The sequence below is a fragment of the Cavia porcellus genome, unplaced genomic scaffold (assembly GCF_034190915.1).
Source record: "Cavia porcellus strain 051 isolate PalLab524CR breed Dunkin Hartley unplaced genomic scaffold, mCavPor4.1 scaffold_25, whole genome shotgun sequence".
Lineage (NCBI taxonomy): Eukaryota > Metazoa > Chordata > Mammalia > Rodentia > Caviidae > Cavia > Cavia porcellus.
The window spans coordinates 49895503-49915968 of NW_026947508.1; the positions used below are offsets into that span (position 1 = coordinate 49895503).

General features: G+C 44.7%; 1 protein-coding gene across 5 annotated transcripts in view; it reads right to left on the minus strand.

Moving 5' to 3' along the window:
* Positions 1–873: 873 nt before the first annotated feature.
* Positions 874–20466, minus strand: part of Usp24 (ubiquitin specific peptidase 24) — a 140356-nt gene continuing 120763 nt past the window's right edge. For all 5 annotated transcript variants that reach the window (XM_063236559.1, XM_063236562.1, XM_063236563.1 and 2 more), the window contains 8 exons: positions 19691–19804; positions 17967–18032; positions 16863–16929; positions 15263–15341; positions 7032–7107; positions 5367–5453; positions 4905–5015; positions 874–3342 (listed from right to left, as the gene is read on the minus strand). In XM_063236559.1, coding sequence (XP_063092629.1) covers positions 3280–3342; positions 4905–5015; positions 5367–5453; positions 7032–7107; positions 15263–15341; positions 16863–16929; positions 17967–18032; positions 19691–19804 — 663 coding nt within the window. In that variant the 3' untranslated portion in view covers positions 874–3279. The remainder of the gene's footprint in view (positions 3343–4904; positions 5016–5366; positions 5454–7031; positions 7108–15262; positions 15342–16862; positions 16930–17966; positions 18033–19690; positions 19805–20466) is intronic.

Genomic DNA, 20466 nt, shown 5'->3' on the forward strand with positions numbered 1-20466 from the left:
AGGGTGCTGCCCTAGGGTAGCATGGAGTTAGTGGGTGATGGCCTCAGAGAAGTGGAGCACCGCGAGCCTCCGCCCAGCTTCTGGGGCCCAGCAGGCTGTGTGCCAGCCTGGAGTGCACTCCCACCCTCATCCAGCAGCAGACCTGGGCGTTTGTGGGGTCAGTGTGCCGGCGCTTCCCCAAGGGTCAGAGCTTGCCCGTAACTGCCACCCAGTGAACAGGACTCATCCTGGACTTCAGTCCAGTCTGCAGACTGTCCTACTGAAGTGGGGGCTCCTGGTGGGGCTGGTGAGCATGTCCTAAGCAAGATCTGTCCCTCCACAGACCTTGTGTAAGGGACCTGTCATAGTTCTTGCTTTCTGACCATTCAGTGTCAGGCGGGGAAGATGCTCATGGCCCTCGGGCCTCACACCCGCTGTGCACCCAGACCCGGCCCTCCTGGAGACGCCACTCCACCTGTCCCTGAGATTCCTACAGCCCAACAGCTGTCACTTATAAGGGACAATTGGGTTCTTGCAGAGACTTGGCAGGTGGTCAACAGCCACCAGTGGGGAGGAGGGAGAGTTGGACTGGCATGTGAGAGGGACCCTCACAAAAAAGCACAGGCCCAGAGACCCAGGGTGGGACTCAGGCAGGGAGGGCTGCCTTGGGAAAGCGGGGAGCCACAGGGGAGGCGAACGCAGGCTGGGAGGACCTTGAGGTCTGTGTCCTCATTTACGCTCTGCAAAGGAGTCCTCAGCTGCGACCAGTGCAGGCTCAGGAGACCCCAGTCCGGTGAAGAATCAGAGGCAGCTGGGGGCAGGCCCAGGCAGACCGTGCCCCCGCCACGGCCACCTTCTGACACCTGGAAAAAAATGCTGGTGAGACTTCAACTCTACATTTTTGAAAAATTTATTTTGTACTTTCAGAAGCTGAGAACTCTGCCACGCATGAACCAAGTTTAGAATTAAGAGTCTTTCCTAGTTTATCTACTTTCTTTTGAAATTTTATAAACAAGATTTTGTACACAAAGAGGTAGCAGAGGACAATTCCAGCCTGCTTGTTCCAAGCTCAGAGGGACTGCACACGTCTCGATGTCCGCAGGGAGGGAGGCAGGGAGAAGGCTCCGCGCTCCAGGTCCTAGGACTTAAGCCAGGTGCCAGCGGCTGGGTCGTGGATGAGCTGTCCCCAGGATGCTGCTCCTGTCCGGGACGCCCAGAATGGCCTTTGCTGCACAGCTTCGACAACACGGAGCACTGAGTCCTTTGTGCAATTCTTGCTCAATTTGCAGACCGTTGTGAAAGGTTATAAAAAACTTCATCCAAAAAATTGGCAGTAAAAATGACAACTTTTCCAAGGCAAGCCTGTCACAATTTGTCACTTTGTGGAACTACATTAAAAAAAGTCCTCAGCAGGCTTGTTGACTGCAGCTGTTGGAAATCAAGTGGTTACTGGCATCGTGGAGTCAATGCTCACAACCTAAGGACACAAACCGAAGCTGGAGTGAGGTGACCCTGCCACAGCTTTGTGCGAGGCTGGCAGGGCCGGGGCAGGAGGCGTTTCCATAGGAAATAAGGGGACTAGAAGTGGTGATTTCACTCCTGGTTTGGGGCTCCTGAGAGTGCAGCTGCCAGCGATGATATTCCCACAAGTATCCTCGCTAGCATTTCAAAGTCCCACACAATCTTTACAGGAAGACGGGTGTGGACAGGTGAGGGCCAGGGTGGGGGACGTGGTAGGATACGAGATACTCAGTCACATCACATTTACAACTGCAAGAACACCAGGTCCACGTCAGACGTGCCGTCTGCTTCTCTGGCCTTCCACCTTCCTGTGAGTCTGACAAAATCTGTCAGCAGCCTGTGGTTGGTTGTGAAGGACAGGCTGAAGTCTGACTGCACAGGAACTGCCACAGCGGAACAGGCGAGAGAAGGGCTGCGCGTGCAGGCGGTGAAGCTGTCTGCTGTCACATGTCCCCACAAGTGCAAACGCAATCAAAAAGGCACTCTGGGGCTGGCTGTGCCTCTGACTTGCGAGTTCCACAGTGGCAACCCGGCACTTCCTAAGGCTTCCCCAGTTCTGCATGCAGTGAGCAGAACTTGTAACTAGAGGCAAAACAGGACAACAGGGTACGACCATTTCAAGACAGAACGTTCCAAGTACAGGGGTGTTGCTGTGGTCCCCACCCTCGCCCCAGCAGGGGGCTGGTGCCTAACCTGAACCCAGCGGGTGGTGCAGCTCAATGGGTGGTACACGTTTTTCGCCAGTGCTTTCCAGCAAGGCTTCCCATCCTGCTTCTTCAGGGCTGATGAGTCATGTTTAGGTGAGCACGAAATGCACTGTGAAACTCCTCCAGCAGTTCCCCCAGTGCAGACACTCAATTCCACGGATACCACTACCAAGGGCTTCAGAAATTATGTTCTCAGTAAAAGCAAATGATTGCAGATCACAGGACTTAAGACTACAGTTTATTCAATATGTCTCCAAGCATTAAAAAGATAATTTTATGAAGTCAAACTCAATAAAATTATATCTTAAAGTGCTTTTTATTTTGCTGTTTTAAAAATTTGATTTGGGAACCACTCCTGACTTCTTTAATGCCCGATGTCAGAGAATGCACCCTGCACTGCTGGAAACAGCTTTTTTATTTTATTGCTCTTTTCAATTTTAATCATATCAGAAAATACCTTAAAGAGCTTAATGTGTTCCAATTTTGATCATGGTAACATTTCATCAAGATTTAAGCTTATGCCCAGGGCTCTCAATCAGACCCATCTGAAATTCTATACAAGAAGGGAGACATATTAAATACAAAGGTCTGTGTAAACTGAACTCTTTAACTACTATTTTACAATGAAAAAGAATTTTACCACATAGCTTTACATCATTTAAATTGGATATTCCTATTCAATGTTACTGCAACATTAAAAATTTGCCCTCACAAACCTAGCGGCAGCTTGCTATTTTTTCTTAAGAGTATAAAAGCTAAGGGAATCCTTTGTTGGCCCATGGAGAAAGCAACAGCTCCCCCACTCTCGAATGTTCATGTGACAGAAGTCTGCCGCCAGCGCTCCTTCCTCAGATTCCACAGAAGCATCCGTTCTGCACGAGGACTGTGCCTCGGGACAGCTGGCCACATGCTGGTCACCTCCTGGCCTTGTGGCCAGGGAAGCCTCCGAGGACATAGCCCCGATGTCCGCTGTGTCCTGGCCTGTCCCCAGGCTCCGACAATGGTTTCAAAGGTGAGATTCTGTTTCCGGAAGTGCTGACACCCAGTTCTGTCAGGTGCGGGACAGCTTCCTCTAAGGGTCGACGTCATCAAGGTCACTTCTTAGCTCACCAATCATCATGGGAGACTCTGAACCCTGGGAAGGGAACAGGAAATGAAAATCCGTGCCGTTAGGGAGAAATTTCCGACACTGCTTTCCTAGTTATGTTCTGTAATTTAAACATGTCCTCATGCAGCAATGTAATTGTTTACTAATGGACACTAAATCGCAGGGTAGGTATTACACCTTCAGCTTGACATTTGTGATTCTGCAGAACATTTTGATGCCTATGTCACTGAGTCACCTCGGTGCCTTGCCTGGGCTGCGGTTCTCATGCCCACAAGCAGGCTCTTCTTGGAACTCGAGGAGCAGGGGGACAAAGCCCAGAGAGAGACGAGCTTGACTCTGTCTGCTCTGTGCTGGGCACGCACCTGAAGAATCATCCCTGGGCCCTCGTTCTGTCTCTGTCATCCACAGTGCTGGCCTTTGGTTTATGTGCTCAAGCGTTCTGAAGACCTGGCATGTGTGTGCCCTGCAGGTGAGCTGGGCGGGGGTGGGAACAAAGGGAAAGGGACAACCTCTGTGGTGGCTGACATGAGGTGGGAGTTAGACGGAGTGAGTGGGGTGGGCCTTAGCGGGGAGAATAACTGAGAAATTAAACCCAGCACTGCTGGGCAAGGTGTGCAGGGACCAACCCAGGAGGGCTGCGTGCAGGGTTCTGGCCTCTACCAAGCAGCAGGGGAAAGCCACAACAGGCTTTGGTGGGCAGACAGCGAGCAGCAGGAGGCGGCGGGGCCCCCCAGAGCCCTGGAGACTTAGGTGCTGAGGACGCACGGACAGACCTCACTGCAGCAGTCAGGCTGGGCCCGGGCAAGCTGGGTGATTCTGAGGACAGGGAGGGAGGTAAGAGGCGGAAAAGGGGGTGGAAGAGCTGTGTTCAAACACTGCTAGGGAGGAGGGCAGAGGGGAGAATTCAAGATGCACGGAGGACAGGAAAGTGAAGTTCTGTCCAGACAGGGAGGTGAGGTGGAGGGTGGGAAGAGGGGATGCAGGACAGAGCAGGGGTTGTGGCCTGGGGCTTGGGAGCCAGCAGCTGGGGGCTCCTGCCCACCAGCTCTCATCATCTCTGCAAATCAAGGAGGTGGTGTGGTAACCTGCCGAGAGTGACCCCTTCTGTGTGATTAGTGTACTGGCTGCCCACACTGCGATGAGCATCTGAAAGGTAACGGAGCAGAACCAATGGACACGACACCAGCAACTCGCTCTGTGCGATGGCCCACAGGGGAGACTGCTGCTAAGGAGGCCACAGGCCGGCAGGGAGGCTGGCATGAGCGTGATCACAGGCATGCTCAGCCCCATGCTGCATGTAGCAGGTGTCTGAGGACGATTTCTATCCTCCAGTGATGAGTAATGAATGGGCTTAAGTCAGTTCAAGTCTCCTGGTGAGCAGGTCTATCACAGTGGCACTAGCTTCCCTGCCAAGGGTCTGTACATGCAGGAAGGCCAGTGAGACAGAAGCAGGAAGGGCCATGAGACCAGCATGCGTGGGGCTGGTCACCAGGACCGTGTCCCGTGGCCTGCCAAGGCCTTGCCCTGGCTGCCCTGCTGTGTTCCGCCTGCTGCCGGGGTCTCTGTGGCCAGACCAGCCCCTGCTGTACCTGCTGCAGGTGTCTCTCTCCGTTCTCATTGGCAGGACTGCTCTCCGACCCGTTACTGCTTCCTGACTGCTCCTTTTCATTCAGCAGAGCTGTGGCGTACGCTAATGTATCCTGCAGGATGTTAAAGCACAGCAGAAAAGTCACAGGCTGTCCCTACAGCAGGCACCACCCTCTGTTGACCTGTGGTGGCACTGACAGCCTGGAGAGAGGCGCTCCTACCTTGGCCACCGGCACTAACTTGCTTGCTCTGTAGCCTAGGCCACCCAGCTACAGCCCTGTTCTGCTAGGCAAATCATCTGCAAGGTTTGCCTCAGCGGTCAGCAATTTGTGTCTTTTAACAAAAACCCAACCACTGCCTCTGCCTGTTCTCATTTTCACCTGTGCCTCCACCCTCTGGGCAGTGGTTCTAAGAACCCTGTAATGAGGGGTTTCAAAGCACATGGGAATGAAGACTGCCCTCACCTGGGCTGAGATGGTTCGCTGAAAGGTTTTTCCAGTTGAAGTTTCGTTAGAGACGTTACTCTGTGGTGTCCAGTAATGTTCTGACATCTGAGACGGAAGAGGAAGCCCATCATTAAGAGGTAACAGGTGAGTATGCCAACACCGCAGTCTAGGCACAGGACCGTGGCTGCTAGGCCTTCCAGGACCCGGGACAGAGAGGTACCCGGGGAACACTCTCCTTCCACATCAGCCTGACCCTTCACCTGCAAGGTTCAGACACGCCTGGCGTCCCCTCATCTTCAGCTCTACTTTCCTGAGTTTCGGTTACCTGTGACAAACCACAGTCCAAACACAGTAATAACTTGGTTCACAAATGCTTCTGTTCATAAACAATTTGGTTCACTCACAGAAGTGTTTGGCAAAAGTTGGCTTCCATGAGTGAACTCTGTCTTGGATGATGAAAACAATTGGAGCCATCTTTCCCAGAATCATGGAATGCATTAATTTTGTGAACCGAGCTACCACCGTATATGAGATGGAATATTCTAGAAATAATTCCATGTTTTAAGCTTTGTGCCAGTCTTGTACCATGAAATCCTGCACTGTCCCTCTCTGTGCCATTCTAGATATAAACTGTCCCTTTGTCCAGCAAAAGATCCACACTACATATTCTTCCTGCCCAGCAAGGCTGTGGCTCAGTGATCATCACTGACTGTCACAAGGCCAAAGCAGCATAGCTACTTGACAGTGCCTGTGTCTTTCGCCTCCTCACAGTCTCTGCACCATTTCACAGTATCACAAGATGGGCACCAGTCAAGAACATGAGTTTTTAAGAGATAGAAACCTGTTATGGCTTGTGTCTCAGGTACCATGGGTGAGATTTTTGGGAGAGACTGGATCATGGATGTTGACACTGGATTAGCTCACTGACTGGGTCAGCGTAGTTCTGGGTGTGGGTGGCACCAACCAAAAGGCCTGTAGCCTGGGTGGAACAAAACGGGAAGGAACAGCACACCTATAATGTAGCACTTGGGAGGTTGAGGCAAGGGAGTCCTTGCAAGTTCCCAACCAGCCTGAGCTACAATGTAAGCTCAAGAGCAGCCTGAACTGCAGATTGAAACTCTGTCTCAAAAGACAGGAAAGCGAAAGGAAGAAGAAAGGCTGTGCCATGAGCTGTCTCCCCCGCCACAGCCCCGCTGATGACAATCGAGACCTCTGCGAAGTGAGTGAAAATAAATCTCTCCTCCTTTTAATTGTGGGTGTCAGGTACTTTGGCCTCACAACCAGAAAGGAACTAAAGCAAGACCATTTTCATACGACTTCTAGTACAGTGGACTGCTGTAGCTGGCTTACTATTTTTTCCCCTCCATCCCCTATTTTTTTTTTTGGATTGTTCTAACTGTTCCTAACATACAGCTTAACTTTGTCACAGGTTTATACACCTAATAAAACAGCAGTGCATGTAGGGCTCAGTACTATCCATGGTTTCAGGCACCAGCTAGGAATCCTGGAACGTGTGTGGAGACATTCAGTGCACATGAGTGGGCACGGACTGTATTAAAGAACACCTGAAGAATGAGAATGCTTTGGAGTCAGTGCACAAGTTAGGGTTGGAGGACTTTTTTTGTTCAGACGTCCTGCAGCTGACCTTTACGCTGCAGCTAGAGAAGTTAAGAATTCAGCTACCTTCTTCTGCAGCCACTGCACGGCCCAGCTCCAATGGTGGGAGTTTTCCTTGAAGTATTCTTTAGCAGCAGGGCACCTGGAGGTTGAGGAGACTGCTATCAGTCAAATACTTCTGGTGCAAATATTAATTTTTTTAGTAGCTTTTTGTTCCAAAACATAGCAATTCTACTGTCATTAAATTTTAGTTGTCTTGGTATTACACTTTTATGTTTTTAAAACTTGAGTAGTAATTTGAGTAAGAAAGAATGACACAATGGGAAAAACAATCTAAAGCACCTTTCTCTTTCCACTTTTGCTTACTGTAAGCTGCCCCTCCTGTCTGGAGACAGCACCCAGGGGGAAGGTACCACTGGTGGGTGTCGGAATGCACAGGTGCAGGGCGTGCGAATAACACAGACGCGGACAGCTGACTGAGCACCTGCTGGCATGGGACTACCCAGAGATCCAGCACTGCTTAGAAAGGTGGCGCCTGACACGCTGTCACTATGGAGTCTGATTAATGAACTCTGGGAGGAAAGGAAATGGCAGAGTAGCAACCAGAAGCCAAGTACAGTCTCTCCAGGACCTGAAATCCAAACACCTGAAAACAACAATTTGGTGATGGGGAAAAAAAAAGTAGATTTCAGAGAATTGGGAAGGAACTGACAGACAAAGTAGAAACCCCTCAAAAGCTGGAGAAACAGAGCACAGTGGAGAGAGAGGATAAAGCAGTCCGGAAGCCCACAGCAGCTCCTAGGGAGGCAAACCACTCTCCACAGACACGCGGTGACCCAGCAGGGTCAGAAGCTCCAGGGAGAAGCAGGCCAGGCCAACAGCACTGCCCCTATGAAAGGCCCATGACCACTGTAACCAGCACACACTGTAGGGCGGTTTACTCCAAAAGCAAGCCCTGGGCGGCCGGCTGCGGCTGGAGAAGAAACCTGGGGCCCTGCCTGCCGTCCTGCGGAGGACGTTTCATCAGGTGTCTTTTTGAGAAGGGGCGGATTACAGAACATCTGTCAGTCATTTCACTGCAGGGTTTCTAGTGCTACCTCCCACAGGGACCTATGAGAGAGACAGCCACGAAGGGCAGGAGTAAAGGGGCGCAGGCTAGGTACGGAGTCCCTAAGAAGTTTAAGTTTAGACCAGGAAAGACACGGGGCTCGACCCCTGTGTGCAAGGACAGGCCTGCTGTGTGGCTTTCAGAAGTGCTGGCGTTGAGAACAGCAGTCTGCCCGAACCCTCTCCCCGCTGCCCACATCCAGCAGAGATCCGAGGCCTGTGTACTTTCTCCATCGACTAACGGGAGCAAGGGCTCGGAAATGTCCATGGCCGAAGACAAGACAGAGGGGCCCTGGAGGAAGGGCAGGGCACCGCCTAAACCTCCGGCGAAGTGGAGGAAACCACTCCAGATCCTGAAAAGAAACCATCATTCAAAATGCAGGGCAGTTTGTGTTTTTCTCTGACCTTCCTTTTTCTTTATTCTTCACCAGTTAGATGGGGCTTAGGGTTATTACCCCCTTTCATTCTTATTTTTTCTCTTTGGTAGATATTTACTGTATGTCAATATTTGGCTTGTCTCAGTAGTATTTGTACTATAATTATAGATTTATTTTCTGTGGTTAAGGATTGTGTATTATTGGTTCTTGGGGGATATAATATCCAGTTTGTCTCTGACACTATCATTCCTGATTCTATGACTATAGCCAATATGACAATCATCGCTATTAACTGGGTTTAATTGCCAATATCTGACTGCCTTTGCCATTAACAATACTGATCCATTCTAGGAGAATTGTGCTTAGCTAATCACACTGTATCCTCCCCCTCCACATTACCAGGACCTGGGGACAAAGGCCTAGAGTTAGCCATACCTAGAATCATCCCTAAGAAGCAAACATGAACTAAATGTATTTCCATGCTAGCAACAGTGTCTTTCTACTGTAAGTGACCCTAAACTTTGGTAGAAAACAAGAACAAAAGCCAGAAACATGATTCTCTGCTGTGGGAAACTGGAAGTGTAAATAAGGACCACACAGATACTGTGAAAGAGGAAGCAAGCATTCCAATAAGGAGGCGGGCTAGGGAGCAGAGAGGAGCACAGACAGGAGGGGAAAAGGAGAGATGAGAAAAGAAGGGAAAGATGGAAACAAAGGTTTTGTAAATAAGGCGGGACAGAGAAGTTGAAGGGAGGCTAGGGGAACGGGGAAAAAGAATCAAGACGTATCATGAATCCTCGATGAGTAAGTAAGACTTTTGAAGATAACCATGCAAGATAACAAAATTTGTTACATTTCTACCACCTTGTTTTGAGAGATTACGTTGTTACTGTTTTGGGCTTTTTGTTATTTATTTGACCCGTTTCTTGTTTTTCTATACTTTGTTTTGTTTTGTTTTTCCCTCTAATACAGAAAGGATAGATGTACATGTATAAGCTTATATATGCCTAGAACTTCACCTAAAGAGTTTACAAGAATTGATTTTATTATGCGTGATGATATGAATAGCTACACAAAAGAAAACAAGGTATTATGGTAGCCACTGCTAATTTTCTATCATTTTGTTTTGAAGTCCAATTATGCCTTTATTCTTGGGTTTTGATTGGTTGTAGTCTGCTTTCAATTATTTGATTCCAATATCTACGAAGGTATGGACAGCTGTTTTGAAGAAAACAAGAGACATTATGGTAGCCATTATTGATTTCCTAGTGGCTGGTCTTGAAAGCCCTTAAGGCTCTCATTCTTGTGTTTTGATTGCTTTTATACTCTTCTGATTTGTATTAACTTATTGTATGTGAAGGTATGGAAAACTATTTCAAAGAAAACGAGACATTAAGGCAGCCACTGTTGATTTCCTGTTGTCTTGTTCTTAAATCCTGTGTTATTTGCATTGTTTTGATCTGTTTTGTTTTGTTCTCTTAAAAAAATCCCCTATGATTAACGTGATCATTAAGTATACCTAAATGTACCAATAAATTTTAAAAAAAGAAAGAAACGTGAGGAAACAAGGCAACAAAATGCCTTCAAGGTCTCTACTAATGCCTTATAGAGCTTAAATTCAGAAGTTTGTGCCTCATAACTGAAACAAAGGAAAATGACATGCCCATTCGAAAGTCAGCAAGTCCCCTAGAACTTTCGGGGTTTTGTTTTATAATTTTTTTCTTAATGCAGACATATAAAGAGTCTGTCAAATGTCATATGTAGACTAAAAACAAAATTTATGAACCTGCCTCTGTTTACTAGCAGATGACATTTACAAAAGGTATTTGAAGGACATCTGAAACTTTTCTTTTGGTAGACTGGCAAGACCTAACATTTAAAAAGGAAACTGAGCTAAAGGGCAATTTACTTTAGACTATCTTGATTGTCAAGGTGTATGCACTGTAATTTAAAAATGTATATTGCTACATACTTGTAAATTTTAGTTGTGTTAAGTCAGGAATTAGTAAAAAGCTATGCTGGATTTGAGTCCAAATGACATTATTTGCAAAAAACAGTAAAAAATAATAATGAGAAGAAAGGGCTGCTCAGTGAGCTTTTGCAAGACTCAGATACTAGTCAAATATTTCCCTTGGATTCCCTTCAGATTACTCTCAATTTCCCTTTGTTTTCAGTTTCTCAAAAAGAAAGAATGAAATGAAATATAGCAGAATGTTAACCCATATGAAATTAAAGTGTACCTAAATACTGAAAAAAATCCCAAGACCACAAAGCCTCCAAAAACTCCCAACTCCTCCAAGCTGGTCCTAGGGGCATGGACAGGGAGGAAAAAGCCAAAGAGCCAAATTATTTAAAATAATAAAGGAGATTAAAAACAAACCAGTAATGTGCTAGGCAAGCTCAAAGAAAATATAACTGAATAGATAATGGACTTACCAGAGAGCTTACAAAAGACATTAGTAAAAAATTAGGTGAAGTAAACAAAATGATACTAAACATGAGTGACCACTTTAGCAAAGAATTCAAGGCCATGGAAAGGTACCAAACAGAAATCCAGGAGATTAAAAATTACTGAAAGTATGGATGGCAGAAGTGATTAAAGTAAGGTCAGAGCGTCAGAACTGGAGGACAGGACTGATGTCCATGATGAACTGCTTAGAAATACCTTGAAAACAAGAGAACACAAACAATGGATCTAACACCTCCTAGATGACAAAAGATTAAGATTAATTAAACTGGTGAAAAATCAGAAGACAGCCTAAATAGCATAAAGAATTGATTTTGAGAAGCAGAAAAATTTCCAAATATGGACAAAAAGTTAAACAGCTGGATAAGCGAGGCATATAGAATCTTAAATAGCCATTATTAGAAAAGAATTGTTCCTCAACACATAACAGGCAAAACCTCAGAAGTCCAATTTAAGGAGAGAATCTTAAAATCCTTTAGAGAAAAGCAATGAGTTACTTTACAGATAAACTCATTACAGTAATTATAACAGACTTTATAATACAAACCTCAAAGACCAGGTAGCAGACAAAGTGTTTTAAGCCCTGAAAGAAAACATTCAACCTAAACCAATGTATTGTGCAAAACTATCTTTCACAGCTGATGGAGAAATAAGATACTTCTGTGACAGAGCATCTTAAGGAATTTATGAGTGTCAAACGAGCACTCCAAAATTTTCTCAAGAATATTTTATAAAGAGACAAATAAGCCAACAAGGCCAAACAGTCTAACAGAATGAATATATTGGAGAGGGTGAGCAGGCATGTAGAACTGTGGGGGTGGAGAGAGAGAAAATCAGCAAAAAAATAAAGCAATGACAGGAATAAGTCAACACTTATCAGTAGTAACTCTTAGTGTGAATATTCTCAATTCCTCAATCAAAAGACACAGACTGGGCAGGGATAAAGCTCAGGGGTAAAGTACCTGCCTCGCAAGCGCAAGGCCCTGAATCTGATTCCTGGAAGAAAACCAAACCAAAACAAATCAAAACCACTGAAGAAAACAGGGACCTCATCTCATCTCAATCTGGCAAAGCCATTTAAGAAAATGGCCAATATTATAATAAAGGGGGAAAAGTTAAAGCATTCAATCTAAAATCTGGACTAGGACAAATATGTGTATTATTACCACTCCTGATGAATTCAGTACTTCAAACATTAGACAGAGAAATGAGACAAGAGAAAGAAATAAAATGGATACACATAGGAAAGGAATAAATCAGAACTATCATTATTTGCAGATGACACAATACTCTACACAGAAGACCAAAAACTTTTACCAAAAAATTCCTAGAATAACCAAATTCAGTAGATTAGGAGGATAAAAAAAATCAGTATACAGATATTAACAGTGCTAGGCATGATAGCACATGCCTACAATCCCAGCACACAGGAAGATCGCAGTGAGTTTGAGGCCAGCCGGGGCTACATAGTGAGTTCAAGGCTACAACATATACCAAGACCCTGTCTTTCTCGTTCTCAAAAAGAGCGAGAGTGAGAGTGAGAGATGGATAGATAGATTATGGGGGGAGGTGAGACAAATTAAAGTGATCCTATATACCAATACTAAACTCAGAGAAAGTAGGCAGACATTATCATTCACAATAGCACCAAGAATAATGAAATACTTAGGAATTATCCTAAGCAAGGAAGTGACAGACCTCTACAAGAAAACCCAAAAAGAAAAAAAACCAGTACTCTGCAAAAGGACATCAAAGAGGACATTAAAAAAAAAATGGAGAAATAACTTACTCCTGAATAGCAGACCCAATATTGTTAAAATGGTTTATTTCCAAAACTGTTGCATAGTTGTAATGCATCCCAATGGTCCCTTCACAGAACTACAGAAAACAACTCTCAAATTCATATGAAACCAGCAGACACCCTGAATATCAACAGCAATCCCAGGCAACAAAGCTAAGTAGAAGGCATCACAACCCCACACTGAAAGTTCCACCACACCACAGGGATAAAGCAGCACGATCCCTGCTGTTTCGATCAAACAGATTTGCAGTTCAGTGGAACAGAAAACAGCGTGCAGAAATAGTTTGAGGCACACTGAGCTTAGCTAATCTTTGACCAAGGGCCCAAAACACTGAAGGAGAGACATTCTTCTTAACAAATGGTGGCCCACAACTCCCATCATGCACTAAACTAAAATCCTAAAATGGGTCAAAACCTAACATTAGAAGAGAAACAAACTTCTGGAAGATAAAATGGGTAAAAACTCTTTTAGTTGGGTATAGTGACGTACACCTGTAATCCCAGCATTCAGGAGGCTGAGACAGAGGATCCCTGCAAGTCCGAAGCCAGCCTGGGCTACATAGTGAGACCATGTCTCAAAAAACAAACAAACAAACAATACAAGTAAAACTCTTGAAGATACAGATGTAGGCAAGGGCTTCTAAAGGAAATCTCAATTACACAGTAACACCAAGAATGAACTAATGAGATCATATCAAATTAAAAAGTTGCAGAACAAAGGAAACTAATGAGACAACCTATACAATAGGAAAAAATTCTGCCAGTTAATTCTGACAGAGAACTAGTATCTAGACTACATAAATAACTCAGAAGAAAGAGATCCCTTAAAATAAAAGACCCAATCAACAAATTAGCAGGTAACATGAATAGACATTTCTCAGAAGTACAAATGGCCAATAAATACATGAAAAAATGTGCGACATCTCTGGCCATTAGAGAAATGCAGATTAAAACAACACTGAGATTCCACCTTACTGCAGAAAGAATGGTTATCATCAAGAAATCTAAAAACAGCCGGGGATAGCTCAGCAGTATAAGCAACTGCCTGGTGAGCGCAACATCGTGAGTTCAATCTCTGATACAAAACACAACAAAAAAATCAAATAACACATGCTGGAGAGGCCAAATAGAAAAAAATACATATTACATTGTTGGTGGTAACGTGAGGTAGTATAGTTACTACGGAAATCAGCGTGGAGAGTCCTCAAAGAAGTAAAACTATGAATTCCATTTGAGCTATTCCCTTTCAAGGTATCTTCCTGAAAGAGGTATCATATTACAGTGGTACATGCACATCCACGTTATAGCAGCACGATTCATAATAGCTAAATTTTGTTGAAAGCGCGTCTGTCCATCAGCAGATGAATGAAGAAAGAAAGTGTATTTACACACCAGGGAGTACCGCTGTGCCATAAAGAAGGATAAACTTCAGTCATCTGCAGGAGAATGAATGTATCTTGAGATATGTTAAGTGAAATAAATCAGACATACAAGGGTAAATACTACATGATTTTTCTTATATGATAAACCCAAAATATAAATAAAGAGTAAAACAAATTGCCGGGCAGCCTCCCTCGCCTTGGGTCATGACACAGTCACTGATTTTCTGTTAGCCCACACCCTGCCTAACTAAGGCAGGCAAACCAGCACACGACTCGGGCCTCTGCCGACATTAACAGGCCTCTGTCCATCAGCCACAGAGCAGATAAACAAGAAGCAGTGTGCACATACAACCACATATTATTCATCACTAGAGGGAAAGAACTTCCTGCGTATGTATGAAACAAGAACTTTGAAGACGTTATACTAGCTGAAATACAATCGTCACAAAAAGTGCATTAGACCAGTTCTGGGAAGCACCTGGAGTACTCAAAGGCATAAAGACAGAAATCAGAACTGTCACCAGTAGCTGGAGGAGTGGGAAGTGGGGAGTTAATGTTTACAAGCACAGAGTTTTCGTTTGGGAAGATGAAAAGAACATGGGAGACGGGTGGTGATAATGGTTGTACGATATGAACTTAATACATGTACATACTTAGAAATGGTTAGGAGAATAAATTCTGTGTTATGTGTATTTTACCAAAATTAACATTTGTTTGGGTTCAAGACTTAGCTGTATGACTCACTGTCACGTAAGCCACGTGCTAGGTAGGAGAGGTGATAAGAAAGGTGATACAGGGACAAAGTGCTTGGCACAGTGCCTGGGTGCATAGTGTGCAATGGCCAAGGTTACAAGATTCTGTGTCTTGAAAGTCTGCTTGGTAATTGGGGACCTAGAGTCTGAAAGAGTTGGTAGCTGGGTTACATTGATGTGAATGACCTTGGGGAGGTTCATGAACGTGTCTTGCTCTCGGGTCCCCACAACTCTTCTGACACTAGGCCTCCTGGTTTAGCTTTTATCTTTTTAAAATTCTACGAGGTCTGCCCAGGTCACCTCAGTTGCTTACAGGTACCAAAATAAGGCAGGTTTTTTTGTTTGTTTTTTAATCATCTCTGACTTGTAGCTAAAGCAACACTTTGTCCAACATATTAAGTCAATACTTACTTTTGAGCAAGGGTTACAAGGAACTTGACACACTGGTAGCAGCGACTGCTGTCCACATGATTACTGTGGTGCATCAAAGCTAGAGGGAGAGAGAGGGCACTTCAACAATGTGCTGAACTGAAGTGGGTCCAAGCACTAGCAAACTTGCTCTCTTCTGAAAATACACATCCCGTCAGATGGACCAGAAGCAACTGAAACCAAGGTGATGCCTGACTCAACAGACTTCTCCAAAGTCCACTGAGCAAAAATGCTACTTTAGATACATGGTGATCAAAGTCTGGCTTTCAGGAGAACTGAAATTGGCTTCAAAGTTTTCCATGCACCAACTGCTGAAAAAAAGACTAGTTATAATAGTCTAACAGAAATATATGACTAAGGGGCTGGGGATTTAGCTCAGTGGCATAAGCGCCTGCCTTGCAAGCAGGCAGTCGTGAGTTCAAACCCTGGTACCGATAAAAACGAAAAAGACAAAAAAAAAAAAAAAAAAAAAAAAAAAGAAAGAAAGAAATATACGACTAGTTCTGTTTAGTAACTATTTCCTACTCTGAATTTTAGGGAATTAAAAACAAATCTTTGCTGGGTGTGGTGGCACACACCTGTAATCCTAGCACTCGATTCTGAGGCAAGAGGCTCACTGAGTTGGAGGCCATCCTGGGCTATACAGTGAGTTCAAGACCAGCATGAATGAACTAATAAGACCCTGTCTAAAAAAGCAAAAGAAAACAAAAATAAAGTGAAAATAAACAAATCTTCCCTGTTCTTCCAATGTTTTTAGGTTTTAAGCTTCAGAGCACTGGGTGCAGCTCTGAGTAGAACACACTGTTCCAAAGCAAGAGCCTACAAGGTTGATGCCACATGACTAATTATCTTAAATCTCTACAGCCCTCGATCTGTTCCCAATACAGTCATGTGTTTTTTAAGGAGGCTGACACCTTACAAAACATGCATCATTAGTTAATCACGTCACCATGGTGTGTGATGAAACATTTATAGACAGCGACCATGTCACTAGGCAACATAATTTTGTGTGACATCATCATGTATGTGATCCACTGCTGACAGAACGTTAAGGAGCACACAACTGCACAAGATCTAAAGTAACACTGAAAACTGAAAATACAGGCAGGGATGGTGGGGAGGCAGTTATGGTATTTTTAATTAAACCTTTTCTAATATATAGCTTATTAAAGCTAAGTTGGCCTTCTGAAAAAGAAATCTTTGATTAAAAAAAGTCTTATGGATAGACAACTGAAGTATAGGTATTGGTATCACAGGTTAAAGGACAGCCACATGCCATGTGCTTGACAGCCATCTAAGTCTGAAGTTTTAAGATTTCTCTCCAATGGCTGCGGAGTGGAAGGAAAATTCCAGCCTCAGAAGGAGCCTCTAGCGTATATGGGAAGCATCACAGCATCCCAACCCCAAGCTGTCCTCACTGCCCAACAGCGGGACGGCATGTGGGTATTAAGGTTCAGGTGTTTAATTCTGGTCCTCAGACTTCACACAGCCAGCCACTGGTCCACGCTGGGGTGGGCGGGGCTCTGCCTGCCGAGGAGACACACCCACTGCAGACTCATATCCAGGGGGCTGGCGTCCTTACCTAGCAATCCATTTTCCGTCTCAAACACAAATTTGACTCGCTCCACTTGTATGGGGTCTTCAATGACCTGTGAAAGCAAATACACGAGCTCTGGTAACTGAAGGAAGAAACCACGTGGCAGCCAGTGCAGCTTCTCCACAGATCTACCGGGGCCTAGGTCAGCATCTACATAACAAGACCCAGTACACAAGGGGTGCTCCGCACTGCACACAGCTCAGATTTAAACTAACATACAACGATTAAACATTTAGGAGCTGGGGATTTAGCTCAGCAGCATTGCAAGCATGCGGTAGTGAGTTCAATCCCTGGTACCAAAAAACAACAAACAAACAAACAAACAAACAAAAAAACATGTAAGGAGCTGCTCATTTCCTATCTACATGTTCCTACAGCAGAGTCCATGTGCCTTAGTGTTGGCAGCAGACGCCTTGCACACCTGGTTTGGTTTCTTTCTCAGCTTCACTCAGTTTCCATTCTTTCCTCTGGCCATCCCAGCCAACAAGTCACACAGCTTCTTAGGAGTCGGATACAAAACCAGGGCTCTGGTCCTGGGCATTTAGCTCAGATATTGGCTCTGCCCAGGAGGGGTCAGGCAAATCACTCCACTTTTTAAAGTCTCGATTTCTAATAATAATGTATTTTGCTGACTGTAACTTGTTTTTTTTTGCTTCTCTCTTTTCTGAAATTAGAAAACATTTTAAATAATTACATCTCATGGCTGCCAAATATTTTTAATAGTACCTATATAAATACTGGTATCTAAGATTTGATACATCTGGTATCTAAGATTTGATGAACACCTGTAGGGTTGCCGGGGGCTAAGCACAGTGACGGCCACCTGGTGAGACGCTCTGCTCCCTAGACCAAAGCCTCTAACTGCCTGTGCAGCTGACTTGCTCCCTCACATTTCGCTGTGAGCTCCTGGGAAGCAATTTTATTACGGTTCGTCTCTAAATCAGCAGTGCATGCAGGACAAGACGGGTGTGAAGAGGACTCAGAAAGTGCAGACTGAATAAACACGAAGCAATAAAAGGACCAGTAACTTTCATTTTTAAACATGACTAAAGAGCACCTACATATGTGAATCAAACATTTATGACTTACCAGTATCTCATGAAGCAGTTGGAATGTATTCTTTAACTCATGGGGTGGAGCAGTTTCTAGCTGGTTCTGAAATACAGTATTTTTTTAAAATATTAAAATTCCCCTAAGTTTTTGGTAGAAACTGCACTGTGGAGCAATCAACAGTGCTGGATCCATGCCTTAAGAGAGTGAAGCAGGGAGCAGAAGACCTCCATGCCTGAGGTCCTCTAAGGAGTCCAACGCTCCCTAACACTTTACTATGAAATCAGAGAAAGAACAAGAGGAAAGGAAGAATTTTAAGTCACTAAAGAGACCCCAATTTAATATATAATACATATACACACTTTATTTGGCTTTATAGAATATGCTGTGTAGCTAAGATGGTACAAATAAAAATACTAAGGTAAATATGAAAGAAAAATCTGCCAGTATACACTAACTGAAGGAAGGTTTGCAAAAATTCACCCTTTTGTGCATATATAAAGACATATACATATACATTTTGTGCATATATATGGTGGAAAAGACCACTGTGTTGTCACACCACACTTCCCAGGAGCCAGCTCTGGCACTAAGCACTTCACGTGCCATACGTGACTGAACCCCCTCCTGTGGAGGGAGACATGCCCCAGGTCATGGACAGCACAGACAGGAATTCATTCCCCTCTGACACAGGTATACACACAAAGGCTGAGGGCAAAACACTTCTTGCTCAAGAGCCTCAAGACATAATCCATAGATACCTGCTACTTGCTAACACCACATGTATCACCACTGTAACTCTTGGTGCTACAAAGAAGGTACAGTAGGATTTCTGTGGTCAGAAAGCAGTGTACACAGTGTGTGTCACAGAAAGCAGCTGGAAGGAAACACAGCCATGTGACAATACTGTGAGGAAGACAGTCACAGATGACCGGGAGTAATCACACTGCCCTTGGGTGTGTGCTTGAAGTCTTCACAAAGAGAATGGATATGTAATCCTCGGAAGGCTTAAAAACGATGAGTGTGTGCTCTGCTTTTCTAGCAGTACTGAGGAAGGCGGAGGCAGGGTGTGCGGCCCATGGGCCCTGGAGCCACATTCCTAGGTTCAAAGCCCACTCTGTCACTGACTAATAGTGCGATCTTGAGCAAATTCCTTGCTGTGTGCCTCAGTTTCTACAACCTTAGCATGGTGATAACAATAGGATCTACTAGAGAACTATAAGGGAATTCGGTGAACTAAACATGCAATACTTGGGAACAGTGTCTGCTAGAAGCAATTCTGAATGATAATGATTACTTTCTTTCAGCTCATAATTACATACTACTTTAGAAGGTGAGCAAACCCTACTTTTGATTCTTAAAGCATTATGTGGGGAAACTGAAACTGGAAAAGAATTCTGCATAATAATGGTCACCCACAGCATTATTATTAACTATAAAGTACTATTCTTACCTAGTTAAAAACTGAACCCTATGTGAATGTGCATTTCTAGATGAAGAAAAAGGTTAAGTAATTATAGTACATGAAAGGATGAACCAACTCAGATAACTTTTAATGACACTACTTATAAAGTGAAAAAGACAACTACATTAATAAAATCCTGATTATGTCAAAATACACGAATTTGAAAGGATGTAATCTCAAATAAAGGAAGAATATTCAAGACTGGGCTTCTGAGGTCTTTCCTGACTCTCCGTTTTTAAAGCGTCTACACCCGCTCTGCTGGTCTGTGGAAGGCAGTGCCTCAGGGAGCCAGGCCTACCTTGATGAAGTGCAGCATGGTGAAGGAGAAGCGCTCGTTGCAGAAGCAGCAGTACACCACCATCTCGATGAGTGCTGGCAGGGAGCCCGTCAGCTCTCGCAGGGCAAACATGACCTGGCAGTGATGGCGAAGTGTGAGCATTTCCCACGCTTTGGTTAACGTGGGTCTGTTCTGGCTGGACTTTACCCAGAGTTCAAGAACATCAGCACTGCCTCAAAACCGCTCCTCCTCAGAGGGCTCTGGACAGACTTCAGGGTCAGTCAGTCTGGCCTTTTACACAATTCATGATCGCAAAGTGTGCCCTTTTTCTGGGAGTCACTTCCATCAATTTTCAAAGACAAATGACCTTGAACAAAGTTAGGTCCAAAACAGTAACATTTAGCTTTAAAAAAAATGTAGCACACATTGTTGATGTAGTTTAAAAACCACTATGGTATTCTGTTCACAGATTCACATCCATGTGCCTGGTTCTGGAAGATGGAATTTGGAGGAGGGACACGTGGAAGGGCTGCACACGCCAAGGCTAAGCGCGTGCGCAGTTGTAGCTGTACGAGTTTGGGACCTGGGACACAAGCGATTGGGAGCTAAACCTTCTGATAGGGCCTAGAGGGTCCACATCTTGGCAGAAATGAGTACTAGAGTCTCTTCTACTTTGCTGACAGACTGACTGCGGGGCTGAGGATTAAAACCAGGGCTTTCCACGGGCTCAGCAAGTCCTCTGCTACCGAGCTACACCCTTAGTCCAAATTATGCCTAACACAGATGTATTAAACAAT